Below are 13,024 nucleotides of genomic sequence, written 5' to 3' on the forward strand. Positions count from 1 at the left end.
TGAACATGTGTGAACAGGGAATGTATGTGAGAGTGTGTACAGGGAATGGATGTGTGCACAGGGAATGCACGTGTGTGTGTGCACACAGAATGGTGTGTGCACAGGGAATGGGTGTGTGCATATGGGAGTGTGTGTGTGCACAGGCAGTGCATGTGTGAGCATGTGTGACATCTCAGCGCATCCTGGTGGCCAGACCGCTGGCATTCAGAACGGAGCTCATGGTGCCTCTGCTAAAAAGAGGGAAGTGGGTCCCCATTAGACCTGAAGGAGGCCCCTGGGGTTGGAGCTCAGTGGCCTGTTGCTGAGGGTGCAAGGTCCTTGGGGCCACTCAAGGCCATCCCTGGGCCTCTGCTTTTACGTGTGGTTAGAGAATTGTCCACTTGGGGTTAAAGGCTACAAGGACAGCCCTGCCCTGGGGCAGCTGTCTCCCAGGAAGTCCTCGTCAGCATCAGCCCAGAGTGTTTGCCCCTGAGCCACAATGCAGGCCCAGGTGGCAGCTGGCGAGGCCTGGCCCCAGCTTCTAGGACCTCCGTAGCATTGCCACCCAGACACACATGTGGGCAGGCTACCTGCTCACATCCGGGCTCTGACTGCAGGTGCAGAGGCCCTGCCTGAAAGCACCACCCCCCAGCAATGGCACTGAGCGTCCCATCGTGCTGCCCCCCACCCTCCCAGTGTCCCGTCCCCCTGCTCAGGCAGCACCAGGCCCGGCTGCCCGGTGAGCAGAGCTGGGTGGGACAGGCAGAGGCCCGATTGCCCGGGACGTTCCATACCAGTGGGACGGATGGACCCGCCTCTTCAGTACGCGTTCTCCCCTGTGACCAAGGTCTGGCTGCCTGGAGACTTCTTCCCAGCACAGGGCCCTCCCCGCTCTCACACGGTCCCTGTCCTCGTTCCTCCCCGGCTCCAGCCCCCAGCTGCTGCAGACAGTGGTCGTCACATCATCCGGTTCCTGAACTGACCTCCTCAGCTGCCTCCTGGCGCAGGGGTGCCGCAGACGGGCCCCGGGGACACCCTCACTGTGCTGTGGATGGCTCTCCAACGGCGAGAGGCCAGGAGGAGCTGGGAGAGAGCAGGTGGACGACAGCAGGCCTCTGGCCATGTCCCGACCGCAGGGACTGTCACGAGGGCGCCGGGCAGAGCAGATGCAGTGGGGCAAGGCAAAGGCAGAGCCACCCCCCTGGAGCCACACAAGCAGGGAAAAGGGGGCGCAGAGACAGGCAGCCGGCGGAGCCCTGGGTGCAGGCTACTCCTGGCTCAAGAAGCGTCCTGACAGCGGCAAGAAACCAAAGCCACCGTCTCCAGGAGCAGGCAAAGCAGAGGCGCTGGGCAGGCCTGTGCGCGTGGGACCTGAGCTAGACTCCAGGATGTGACCGAGCGTGTGGGCCCGCCAGCCCCCAGCGCTTAGCAGGTGTCGGTGCCATCCAGTCTGGGGACAGGGGCTGGCTCGGAGGTCTGACATGCCCTCCAGCCCAAGGCCTCCCCATCTGAGTCACTTCTGCCTCAGCGACAGTGACAGGGTAGGGCCTGATGCAGACCTGGGGGGGATGGAGACAGGCCACTGGGGATCCCCCAAGCCCCCACTGCATGAAGGTAATGGGGGGCACAGTGCTTTGCCTAGATGCCTATGTTGAAAGCACTCCTGCTGTTGGGAGGGGGCCTTCTGTGAGTCTGGGAATTCAGGCCTTCCACGTAGCATCCGTGTGTCCAGGGACGGACATGGGGTGGCCCAGGGCAGGTGCGTCCCTGCTGCAGGAAAGGCAGCAGCCGGGGCTGTCAGCAGCAGGGTCTTCCCGTGGACAGAGTCAGGGCTCTCGGGGTCTCGTTTCCCCTCTGGACGTGCCAGGTGTCCCCACCTTGTGTCTACAGAGTTGGGCAGGGTCACCCCACATAATTCTCAGGCGGGCACTCAGAGTCCTGCTGGCGTCTGCCTGAAGCTCCGCTCAGCCCCTTGCCTGCATTCCTAACAGCTCTCGGGGTAGGGGCCCTGCTGGCCACGACCCCCTTCCAGACCGTACTGTGCTCAGCTGCAGGGCGGCCACACGTGACTGTCCCCACTGAGGGGCTCTGTCCTCACCAAGTGCCCTCGCCAGGTACCCTGCCCCAGACACCAACTTCCAAACTGCCCCATGAAAAAGGGCCCACCGGGGATAGTCCCACCTGAGGTTAAGTCCACGGTTCTCCAGCCAGACCCCCGGCCTTGACTGTAGGACCATTATGTAATCTTGGTTGCCGGGAAATTTACCTCCCTAATTACATTTCACGGATTGTCATGTGAGTCTGCTTCCCAGAGCTCACAGCGACCACAGGGCACCGTGGGAGAGAGATGGGACATCTGGGGCCTGAGGCCACTGGGCAGACTCTGGGCTGCACCCAAGGGTGGGTCCTGGTGCCCACTGCCTCCTCTACCCGCCCTGTCCCCACCCTCACCTGCCCACCTCATGTCCTGGGCACTGTGCTTAATATCCTGTTCCATTTGCTAAATGGAGGCCATGGACCATGAATAATGCTGATGTTCCTTAATGAATATGTGGGAACGGATTCCGGGTGGCAGAGGGTAGTCTGGGGCTTGAGGGCTACCCTGGACCCTTGTGGGAGGGTGCCCTGGGGACCACTCTCCAGCATTCACTGTCAGGACTGAGGTGAGGGGGCGGGGTTCTTGGCATTCATGCTCCTGGAGGTCACCTTGACAACTGTCCCCTTGCTTTGCCCTCGTGAGGCCCGGGAGGCAGCTGTGGCTCTGGCGATGTTCCCTCCGTCCCGCTGAGGGGAACCTGGTGTCCTTCAGTCCACAGAGATTCTGCGCATGCTTACCTGCTTATGAACACAGCCACATCTCAGCGAGCCTCGGGGAGGGACAGAGGAGGAGCACAGCAAAATGGACACCCGGTTGGGGTGGGGGGAGTTTGCAACATCCTGGAAGGCTTCCCAGAGGAGGTGTCTGAGCACTCCCAGGACGGGGGTACGGTTCTAGGAGGGGAGAGGCCCCGTTGCAGCAGAGAATCTCTGCACAGAGCCTGCCCATGAGCACAGCACTGGGCCGTGCTTTGCACTGTGGTGGCCCAACATAGTAGGTGCTCAGCAAACAGCTCCTGACTGGGTGAGTCAGGAGGTGAAGCGGTTCCCTCTCCTGGGGCTTTTCAGCCGAGGTCTGTGCCCCCCTGATGCAGGAAGGGGCTAGTCTGGGCTACGTCTGGGTGGGGATGAGCTCTGGCGGGCCTCTGTTCTGGGGGTAGGGAGGCATTTATCTGTAGGTTGGCTGTTTGAGCCGGAAGGTTCTAGAGGACCAGAGGTCCTTACTGTTTCTTGTGCCTTGAACCCCCTTCAGCATCTGGTGAGACATATGGACCCCTCCTCAGCAAACGGCATTAAATGCACAAAATAGACGGCCTAGGATTACAAAGAGAGCCATTTTTTATCGAAATACACTTATCAAGGGAAAAAAACGTGAGAAATATCTGTAACTTCTTTACTAATGTGTGAAGTAACCAGGCCCAGGGCTGTGTCTGTGAGGTCTCTGTGGGTAACAGGGTCGTGGGTGGTGCTCCCGCCCTGGAGTCTCGGGTAGGAAGCTGTTGAGAGACTGGTCCCATGTCGGGGGCTCCGTGGAAACCCTGATTTGGCCCCCAGGTGCTCCGTGGGTTCTGCGTTTGGGGGGCAGGGCTCCGTGCTCAGGGCTTGCCCATAACCTGTGTACCCCGCGCCAAGATAGGAGAGGTCCTACTGGGAAAATGAGAGGCTGTGGCCCAGAGGAAAAGAAGTGGGGGACACTCAAGATTCTGGTGGAGGGAAGGTGCTGAATGGTCAGGCCCTAATCCATACCTGCCCCTCATCACCTAAGGAATGGCAGAGCCTGGGGATTATAAACGTGACTCGGGGTCCTGCTCACCTGTGGGGCTCTGCCGGCATGTCCCCTGGAGTCCCTCTAGGTCTCAAGGGTGGCAGCAGACAGGCAGTCACCCTGCGCCCTCTCGGGCGTCTGGACAACCTGGGCCAGGCCCTCCCGGAGAAGAAGGGGAGGGGCCTGAGAGCCGACGGCTGCAGAACACTTGACCTGACAGTCCCTGAATGAAGTAATGTGGGGTTGACAAGCCATCTGACAGCCCTAATTAATAAAAGATATTAAACTGGCTGCCAGGGACAGAATGGATTGGATGGGACGGGAGGGGCAAGTGCTCTGTGCATTCTCACCCCGGCTTTGGGGCCTTGGAGACTCGAGCCTCCCTCCTGCTGAGCAGCGGCGGGTCTGGTCTCTCCCACCACCCTGGGGCCCCCTCCTGGCCTCCGGCAGAGCCCCCTCCCTGACCTCCCCTTGCTGCAACAGGGGGATGCGCTGGAGCCCGACTGGGGCAGCCCCTCTCCAGGCAGCATCCTGTCGGGAAGCTCCGGTCCCCAGCCCAGGTCGGCCGCATGCTGGCCGTGTGCATGTGGGCCGGTGACTTCCCACCGAGCGGCCTTCTGCGGGGAGGGCGTGGGGGAAGAGTGCCAGCGCACAAGGTTGACAGTAACATGAAATAACACATTTTTATTGCTGAACGCAGTGCCGGGCTCTCGTAAGCCTTCAGCCTATGGCGGTCACAGCTATAGTCAGCATTTCCTGAGCACCTGCTGTGTGTCTGAGCTGTGTCGCTTGGTGGTGAGCCCTTGCCCTCGGGGACCTCACAGTCCCAGCGCCACCCTCCACTGCTGAGGTTCCGGAATGCTCCGACGGGCTCGGGTGCTGAGGCACTGCCTTCCCAGCCCAGCTCCCTGCTCCGTAACAGCAGTCTGGCTCTGCCCTGAGGCATCTGGGCCAGCGGCCCTGCTTCCGGAGGCCACGGCCCAGTCTCCTCCTTGAAGTGCTCCCCTGCAGAGACACCCCCTGGCCCCCACAACCCTGCACACCTTTGGATGACATCTTGAAGCACTCATAGCAGAGGCATGAGATTGTCCAGGAGGAGGTCTTTCTGTCCATCTTTCGGGGGTGACAGGCTGAAAGCAGGCGGGGAGGGGTCTCCAGTGGAGGGGACAGACCTGCCTCCCAGACCTTCTGGACTCACCCTCCGCTGACACGGACCTGGCTTTCTCAGGGTGCTGAGCTGGGTGGGGGAAGTCTCCCACATAACGTGGGATCAGGAGCCTGTGAGCGACGGAGGTGGCTTGTCTCTGGGCTGAGGAAGCCACTGAGTCAGAAGGCGAGAAGCTGGTGAGCAGGAGCTGTGGCAGGACCCTGCGCTGCGGCTGCGCCCTCCTGCCCCCCATCCAGGACCCCCAACCTGGGTGGCCCCAGCCGAGTCCTAGATCTTGGTAGGTCCTTGAAAACTGTGGTGACTCTTTCTTTCCTACCGGTGCTTCTGTGGAAAGCACATCCTGCACATGCGGGCGGGGAGCCCCTTTGGGAGTGGTGTGGCAGATGCGCCAGACACAGGACCTGCCTGGCCGGGGAGCACGCCTCTGGGCTGGCCCCGCTCTCCGTTGGCCACCCAGGACATTGCAGCGTTAGCCTGAGCCAAACACAGTGGTATCTGCTCGCGGGCGTTCCCCAGAAACCTGGAAGCTGGCACCGCAGTGCCGCTCGGTGCGTGTTTGGCGCCGGCGTTCAGACATGCCTTGGCTCCCGCTCCTGCAGGCACACACACAAGAACACCAGCTGTGCCTGCACTCACCAGCAGGGTGACTGGGCCAAGCAGGCCTCGCGGGTACCAGTTTCCTCCTCCATCCAGTGGACAGGACGTTCTCCGAGGCCCTGTTCTGGACTCCCAGGTGTCACACGTATCCCGTGACCAGGGTCAGGCTCACCCTCCTTGGAGATGTTCGGAAAACTTGGGCTCTTTCTGCCCAGTGTGCCTGGAATCACAGCCAGACACATCCCCCCAAAGCCATCCAAACTCAGCCAAACATGGCGGCAGGACTGGTAGCCCAGCATGTGGGCTGCTAGGACGCGAGAGGCACTGTGCACCCGGCCACCTCTCCCGACATCATCATCTGTCCCAGCTCCTTTTTCTTCCCTTTTCAAAAAATATCTTCCCCAGAAATTCACTTTGTTAAGATCACCACATTTAAAAAGACTATGAGGACCTCACCTCCAAGGAAATGTGGCCCCATGTATTTGTCCCACGGTTCTCTCCCGCTCCCCGTAGTCTTCACTCCCTGCCATCACCTCTCTGAGCATCCAGACCGCTCCCCCCCATGTTATCCAGGGAGTCCTCCTGCTCCGTGAAGTGCCCCCTCCTGCTTCCTTGGTGGGAAGTTACCCCACCAGACACGGCCGGAAAACCCCCCTTTCAGCAGGTGGTAGTTCCTGGGCCCACGGCCCCTGAGGATGGAGGTGTGGGGACTGGGTGATGGTCAGGGGACAGTTCAATTCGGGACTCAGCCTGGATCTGAATCAGTCAGCACCGACCTGTGTCCCTTCTTCACCTGTAAGATGGGAACAGTGATGGCCACGGCCACGGCCACATGCTCCAGAGCCACACTGAGGAAGACCCGTGAGGGCTCCAGCTGTCATGAATTCTTCCGTCCCCAGAGGGTCAGTGAGTGGAGGACAAGCCTGTGGACTGCAGCCATGCACGCCCTGAGGGCGACCTGGGAGCTGGGTGGAAGTTTCCAGAAGGCAGATTTCAGCTCCGCGTGTGGAAGAGCTTCCTGGCACAGCTGTTCTGAGACCGAAGGTCCTCCACGTTGGCAGTGAGGGTGCCTGTCAGGAGGGCATACAGATGACAGTCCTGGCTGGCCTGGCAGGCTTGGGGGGGGTGTCACCTGCGGCCACCTCCTAGTCTAAGATTTAGGAGTTGAAGGCGTTGGGTTTGCTAAGGATGCAGACACCCTAGCATTCAGAGATTTGGGCCACAGCTCAGGGCCGCCCTGGGGTTGCGGCTGGTGGCGAGGGAGGGGACCATCCCTCCTTCCAGGCTGGAAGCTTAGAGCCTTGAGGTCCCCTGGCTCAGTCATCCCTGGGGGCCTCAGGGACCTGAACCCACCCCTCCCGCCTGCCGGAGGTGACTCCCATGCTGGCCTTGGGTCCGCACGGGTGCTCAGAAGGGGCTCTCCGTTCAGGAGTCCTCAGTCATGGCCCCACCCGCCCCAGGAACGCAGAGGCGTGTGGGCAGGAAGACGAGAGGCCTCGGCCTGGAGGGCGGCTCCCCTGCTCACTCACCAAGCAGCCGGCGTCCTCGGTGTTCCCTCTGGGAAACACAGCTGTGCCGCCTGCCCCTGCAGGGCACGGGCGGGTCGAGTGGCTTAGTTCGAAGGGCACACGGGTGCTGCATGAACCCGGCCCGCTCTCCTCCTGCGTGTCCCTGCTGCCTGGCACCATGCTTGGCCGGCCGCTGGGCATGGCAGTGTGGGGGAGGGTCCACTCCCCTCTCAAGGCAGGTGAGGGCTGCCCAGAGTGGGACGGGCCGGCCGCACACCTGCCAGCGTGGCCCATGGGGCCGTGGCTCTGCCTCGCTCCCCTCCTGCGGCTGGCCTGGAAGCTGCGTGTGCCCAGAGGTGGTGAAGCAATGGCTCAGTGCCCAGCCGTGGCTGCCAGCCTCCCGCCTATGGCAGACGAGGGTGTGCACCCCCACCCCCGGGTGAGTCGGGGACAGGCTCTGTGGGCTGCCACGTTCTGCTTCTGCTTTCTCCTTCACCGCCCCCCATCCTGCCTGACTGTTCGCCCCACACACACGCAGACATACACACAAGGGTCCCTCTCCCTGCAGGATAGGAACACACTGGCGGGGACACAGGAATGCAGGCTGGGCCAGTGATGTGGGCAGAGACTTGTGGGGTGGAGTCTTAGCTCTAGGTCTTGACGGTGAGGGTCCTCCTGCCCAGCCCCGGCCTCCAAGCAGATGACTTCACTGTTGCCCTTGCATAGATCCAGCGGTAAGGCCAAGCCCAGGGAGGTGCTGAGCCAGCCCTCAGGGTCGTGGTGCCCAGCACAGGCGCGCCCAAGTGCAGGAGCCGAGGTGAGGCTGTGAGCCACTGGCCACCCGAGAGGCGGTCTCGAGCCCTTGGGCAGGACAAGCCCTTCCGTCCCCCCACATCACCATGCCATCAGAATCCCACAGGAAACCGGGGCCTCCCTCGCTCTGAGATACAATGACTCAGGTTTATTTGCATGGAGACTATATACAGTGCTGTCTTGAGGGTGGGGCAGAGTGGGACCACCAGGGACAGCACAGGACCCAGTGTACACGGGTCACTCTCAGGAGCGGGCACAGTGGGGCTGGCTGGGCCAATGGCAGACACCAGGCAGAGTCACTCGCAGAACCCCGGCCCCACCCCCGCGGTTGGCCACACACACCTTCCTGGGGACATCTTCTCTCATCCCCACACCCAAGTCAGTTCCCCCTCTCTGTGTCTCCCGCCCTCGGTTTCCCTTTGGAACTTGTCACCTTCCAGCCACCATTACTGCCCTGCTAGGCCAGAAACTCCTCCAGGGTGGTCAAGTGGAGGCCTTGACAGAGGGCGGTCCAGGGAAGGGCGCCCAGGAAAGCGGCTTGGAGTGGGATTAAGAAAATGGGAGTTGAGGAATTGAGGGCTGCGGGTTCGGGCAGTTCATTCGAGAAACTTGGCTTTGCAGGGAGGGGGTGCACTGGGTTTATAGGCTACAGAGCTCTGGGGTCCCAGAGGGCTTTCTTTTCCTATCACGGGAGAGATGGCAGCGGATGTGTGAGCTATGAGCACGTGCCAGCGAGAAGGAATGGACCCCGTTCCGCGGTGAAAGTGATTGGTCACAGACAGGAGCATGGATGTTCACCCCCAGGGCCAAGAGGGAAGGCAGAGGACAGGAGACGAGGCAGGTAGGCCAGCTGGTGAGCCGGGTACTCTCTTATAGTTTCTACAAACAGGAAGCCAGGCAGTCGGCGAGAGTGAGGGTAATCGAGCAAGTCTGGAGGGCTCCCGAGGAGGAGGACCGAGTGTGGGAGCTGAGGGGCAGTGCTCAGTGATGCCTGGTGAATCATCTAGGGTGATATTGCGTTTTTCTCCAGCAGTGTGGGCCGTGGAGTGAAGTAAGTGGGCAGGGCTGGATCTCACCAGTGTTGCCGAGAGAGGGATAAGTGTGCAGAGGGAGGGTGGGTAAATGACCTGAGCATGGCCTTTGAGCTTTACCCCATCTAGCCATCTACTTATCCATCCGTTTGTCCATCTGTCCATTCATTCATCCATCCATCTGTCCATCCACCAATCCATCCATCATTTATCCATCCACCTGTCCATTCATCCATCCATCCACCCATCCATCCACCCATCTATCCATCTGTCCATCCACCAACTCATCCATCCATCCATTTATCCATCCACCTGTCCATTCATCCATCTGTCCACCCATCCATCCACCCATCTGTTCATTGGTCCATCTGTCCTTCCATCTATTCATCCATCCTTCTTTCCATCCATCCATCTTTCCACCCATTCCACTGCCCAGAGTATGGCTACTTGCTGTTGGGGAACCCTATTCAGAGAGGGTAAATGGGCACCTAGGAGCACCTGCTGGCTAACAGGGGGATTGGAACCCCTCCCTGCACATCCCACACCCCTCTCAGGACCCTCGTGTGAAGGGCCTCAGTTGTGCTCAGGGGAGCAGAGGGGGTAGGTTCGGGAGCCAGGCAGCCTGAGCCCCTATCCCAGTTCCTCCAGTCCTAGCCTGACAAGTCACCTCAGTCTTCTTAGCTGTGAAGTGAGGAATGAGCAGTGTCCACCTTGTGGGTTTGGTGGGGATTGAATGAGTTCATGTCTGCAAAGCAGAGAACACTGTGTGCTCAGATGTGCTGACTTTATCATCATGTCACAAATGTCCCTAGCTGTCGCATCTCACTGCTGCCTCCTGCGCACCCCAGACCCCTTCAGACACTCACACTCAATACCCCCCACAGCACCAGGTGACCCCACCTTTGTGTTGCAGGTTCCCTGCCAGTGTGGCCTCTGGGCTCCAGCCCAGGACCCACTGGAGTGGGAGTGATTGGCAGCTGTCACTCAGCCCAAATGGGACCCAGGGGAGAGGGGGCTGGGGACGTTGGGGTGGGGTGAGAAGGAAGCTGATGGGAAAGGAGCCTCTCTTTCTCAGAGCCTTGGAGCAGGAAGGAGGAGAGGACGCTGGAAAGATGTAACTTAGTGAAGGTTCTAATCAAATATTTATCAGTTAATTGATCCCATGAGCTGCCTCTCCCTCGCCGTGGCCGTGGCCGTCCCGCGATTTCCTTCTGGCTCTCCTGCCCCTCCCTCCTCACCATCCCCAGGCTCCTCCACCCTGTGCAGCCCGCCCGCCTGCCGAGGCCCTATCCTCCTTCACCCTGAGCCCGCCTTTCTCCCTCACCTGGGACACTTGCTAACAGTGGGTCATAGGCTCTGCGGGTGACTGGAGCAATGAGGCAGGGGGACATGTACATGGGACGTGCGTCCGTGTGTGCACACACACGCGTGTTTCCCTCCCATTGTCAGGAGTGCGGACTCTGCCCCAGTTTCTGCAGAGAGAGGGAGGGGACCTAGTGGTCTCGCCAAGCACAAGGACAAGGACAGGACTTCAGCTTCTGGGGTATCAGAGGTCACCCTGGGGTTAGGGGTGTCAGGCACTGAGACAGTGGAGGCTGGCGATGGGTGTTTAGGGAGAAGGGTGGGCTGGGCCCTGGGCACAGAGTTGACCTCAGGCCTCCATCTACATGGGAAGGGGTCAGGCAGACAGATGTGAGGGCAGGGCCATGGCCAGGAGGCAGAACACCTGGCAGGGTCTTTGACTCACCATCGCCCCCGTGCAGTCAGGCCGCTCTGGGCACCTCGCATTCTTAACAATTGACTCGACTCTGGGTCACTGTCTGAACTGCTCTCCCCACTCCCACTGGACTGCAGACCCCACAGGGATAGGGCCTGCCCGTCCCAGTCCCAAGACTCCCAGTGAACAATTGTTAGGTGAGTAAGTAGTAAGTGAATGAAGGCTGCACAGAGAGCAAGTCCCAGCATGCTCTCTGGGAGGAGCGCGCGTCTCGGGGTGGGGGGAAGATGGACAAGGAGACAGACATCCAGTGTGCCCAGTCAGCGTGACGGGGATGCGCAAGAACACACACGGGGCTCCTCCCCAAGCACGAGGTTGAGGGGCGGGGGGAGGAAGCAGTCATGAGTGTCAGACGGCCCAGCCCTGTGCAAGGCTCCTTCCATGCAGCTGGGCTGCTCATGTGAGAGTTGGCACCTGTCTTCCCCCTGGGGACGTCCCCAGAAGGCCAGAGAGTGCCTCAGCCCTCAACACATGTCTACAGTGAAGGGCAGCAAGTGGGGAAAGCCAGACCCCGCCCCAGCCACCGTCCCTCTGACACCACAGGGACCCTGGTCCCACCTCTGAGGTTGAGGGACTTCCTCCAGGGCTGTTTTTGATGCGTTACGCTGTTGATTCCCACAGCACCCAGATTTCAGGGGGAGGTCTGGGGTGGGGCAGGGTCTGGGTCTCTCCCGGAGTCTGACCAGCCTTCTCTCTCCCTCCACAGGGTAATCAGGACGCCACGGCTCCGCCCGAAGCGATGGCCCAGCCCTACCCCCCTGCCCAGTACCCCCCTCCACCGCAGAACGGCATCCCCGCCGAGTACGCCCCGCCCCCGCCGCACCCCACGCAGGACTACTCGGGCCAGACCCCCGTCCCCCCGGAGCACGCCATGACCCTGTACACACCAGCACAGACCCACCCTGAGCAGCCGGGCACCGAAGCCAGCACACAGCCAATTGCTGGGGCCCAGACAGTGCCGGTAAGGGACCTCCGCGACCCAGAGCTTCAGGAAGTGGGGCCCATGCAGAGGGGGTCCCCGTTCAGGAAGGCAGTGAGGCGAGCCCATGGGTAGAGAGCCAGGGTCCATAGTGGGGGTCCCACTCATCATCCCCCCCCCACCTGCAGCTGCTCATCATCTGAGGCCAAGCATCTTTCTGGTGGCACCTGCTCAGCCAGGCACAGCAGGGTGGGGAGTGACCCTGCCCGAAGCAGGCCCACCACCTCCAGCCACCCCCTCCCCACAGCTTCCTGAGCCAGACTTCATCCCAACTCTCACCTCATTTGGGAGATGGAGCATGTCCCCGGCTGCCAGTGGCCTGTTAATGGGAAGCGAGGGACATGGAAATGGCCAAGCCCCCGGCTGGGCTTGCCCGCTGTCATGAGGGTGAGCAGGGGGGCTGGTGGCGGGAGAGGAGGCCCAGGGCCTCTGAGCTGTCTCCGTTTCAGGCGTTCCTATCATTTCTAATCACTTGTAATCTACCTGCTTGGCTGCCCTCCAATCAGATAGCTTCAATTATGTGGTTGTAATGCAGCTCTGAGGGAAAAGGGCTGAGCCCTGCACTTTCCTGATGTAAAGGAGTGTGGCGGAGTGGTCAGTCCTGCCGACCCTCCCAGAGACCGGGCCCAGAACTCCGGCCTGCCCCGTCCCTTCCTGTGCTCCCCGATGCGTTCCGAGGTGCCCGCCCCCACTGCTGCGCTGTGGCTGGGGGGTCATCCAGCCGTCCCTGCTGGCTCAGTCCCAGCGCTGGCTGGCCAAGCTGGGCAGGGGGCCAGCGGCTCTGAGCTGCCCAGGAGAGGCAGCGCCCCAGCGACTCTGATGGGTGCCCCTCCACCGCGCTCCCTCAGCCCTCCCTCAGCTCAGGCCGGCTCCCAGGGCGCTGTGTGGATCGAAACGTGTGCAGGTAGCATCATCCAGCTTTCTGGGTAGAGAGCCCACCCACCCCCGGGCAGGACCGGACCCTCGTCTGGGGCACGGCCAGTGCCCTTCTCCCAGCCCGAGTCTGCACTAAGCCGTCAGACTCCCTGGCACTGCAGTCCCCGCTGCGGCGTCTCCTGCAGACGCCCCCAGGGTTCCTACAGATGGGAGAAGCAGTCGCGTGGGCCGCAGACCTGGGAACCAGCCGCACCTCCCACCGCTCTGCATGTGCTCCCCATACCTCCAACCACGGCCCGTGCACGCTCGAGAAAGAGGTGAGCATCGCCCAGCTGAATGGTCTCTTTCCGATGGAATGCAGGGGTCAGGGGGCATCTGGTCAGACCTCATGACCTCCTCCCAGACTGGCCGTGAGCCTGGGCTTTGCCCAGGGA

At 61.2% G+C, this 13,024-nt stretch overlaps 1 protein-coding gene across 3 annotated transcripts in view; it reads left to right on the forward strand.

The window, feature by feature from the left end:
- The window catches only part of RBFOX3 (RNA binding fox-1 homolog 3), a 305,276-nt gene that overhangs the window by 273,575 nt on the left and 18,677 nt on the right, over positions 1-13,024 (forward strand). For all 3 annotated transcript variants that reach the window (XM_090257313.1, XM_090257312.1, XM_090257314.1), the window contains exon 5: positions 11,442-11,696. In XM_090257313.1, coding sequence (XP_090113439.1) covers positions 11,475-11,696 — 222 coding nt within the window. In that variant the 5' untranslated portion in view covers positions 11,442-11,474. The remainder of the gene's footprint in view (positions 1-11,441; positions 11,697-13,024) is intronic.

This window comes from Furipterus horrens, unplaced genomic scaffold, assembly GCF_987537825.1.
Source record: "Furipterus horrens unplaced genomic scaffold, mFurHor1.1.pri manual_scaffold_11, whole genome shotgun sequence".
Classification (NCBI taxonomy): domain Eukaryota; kingdom Metazoa; phylum Chordata; class Mammalia; order Chiroptera; family Furipteridae; genus Furipterus; species Furipterus horrens.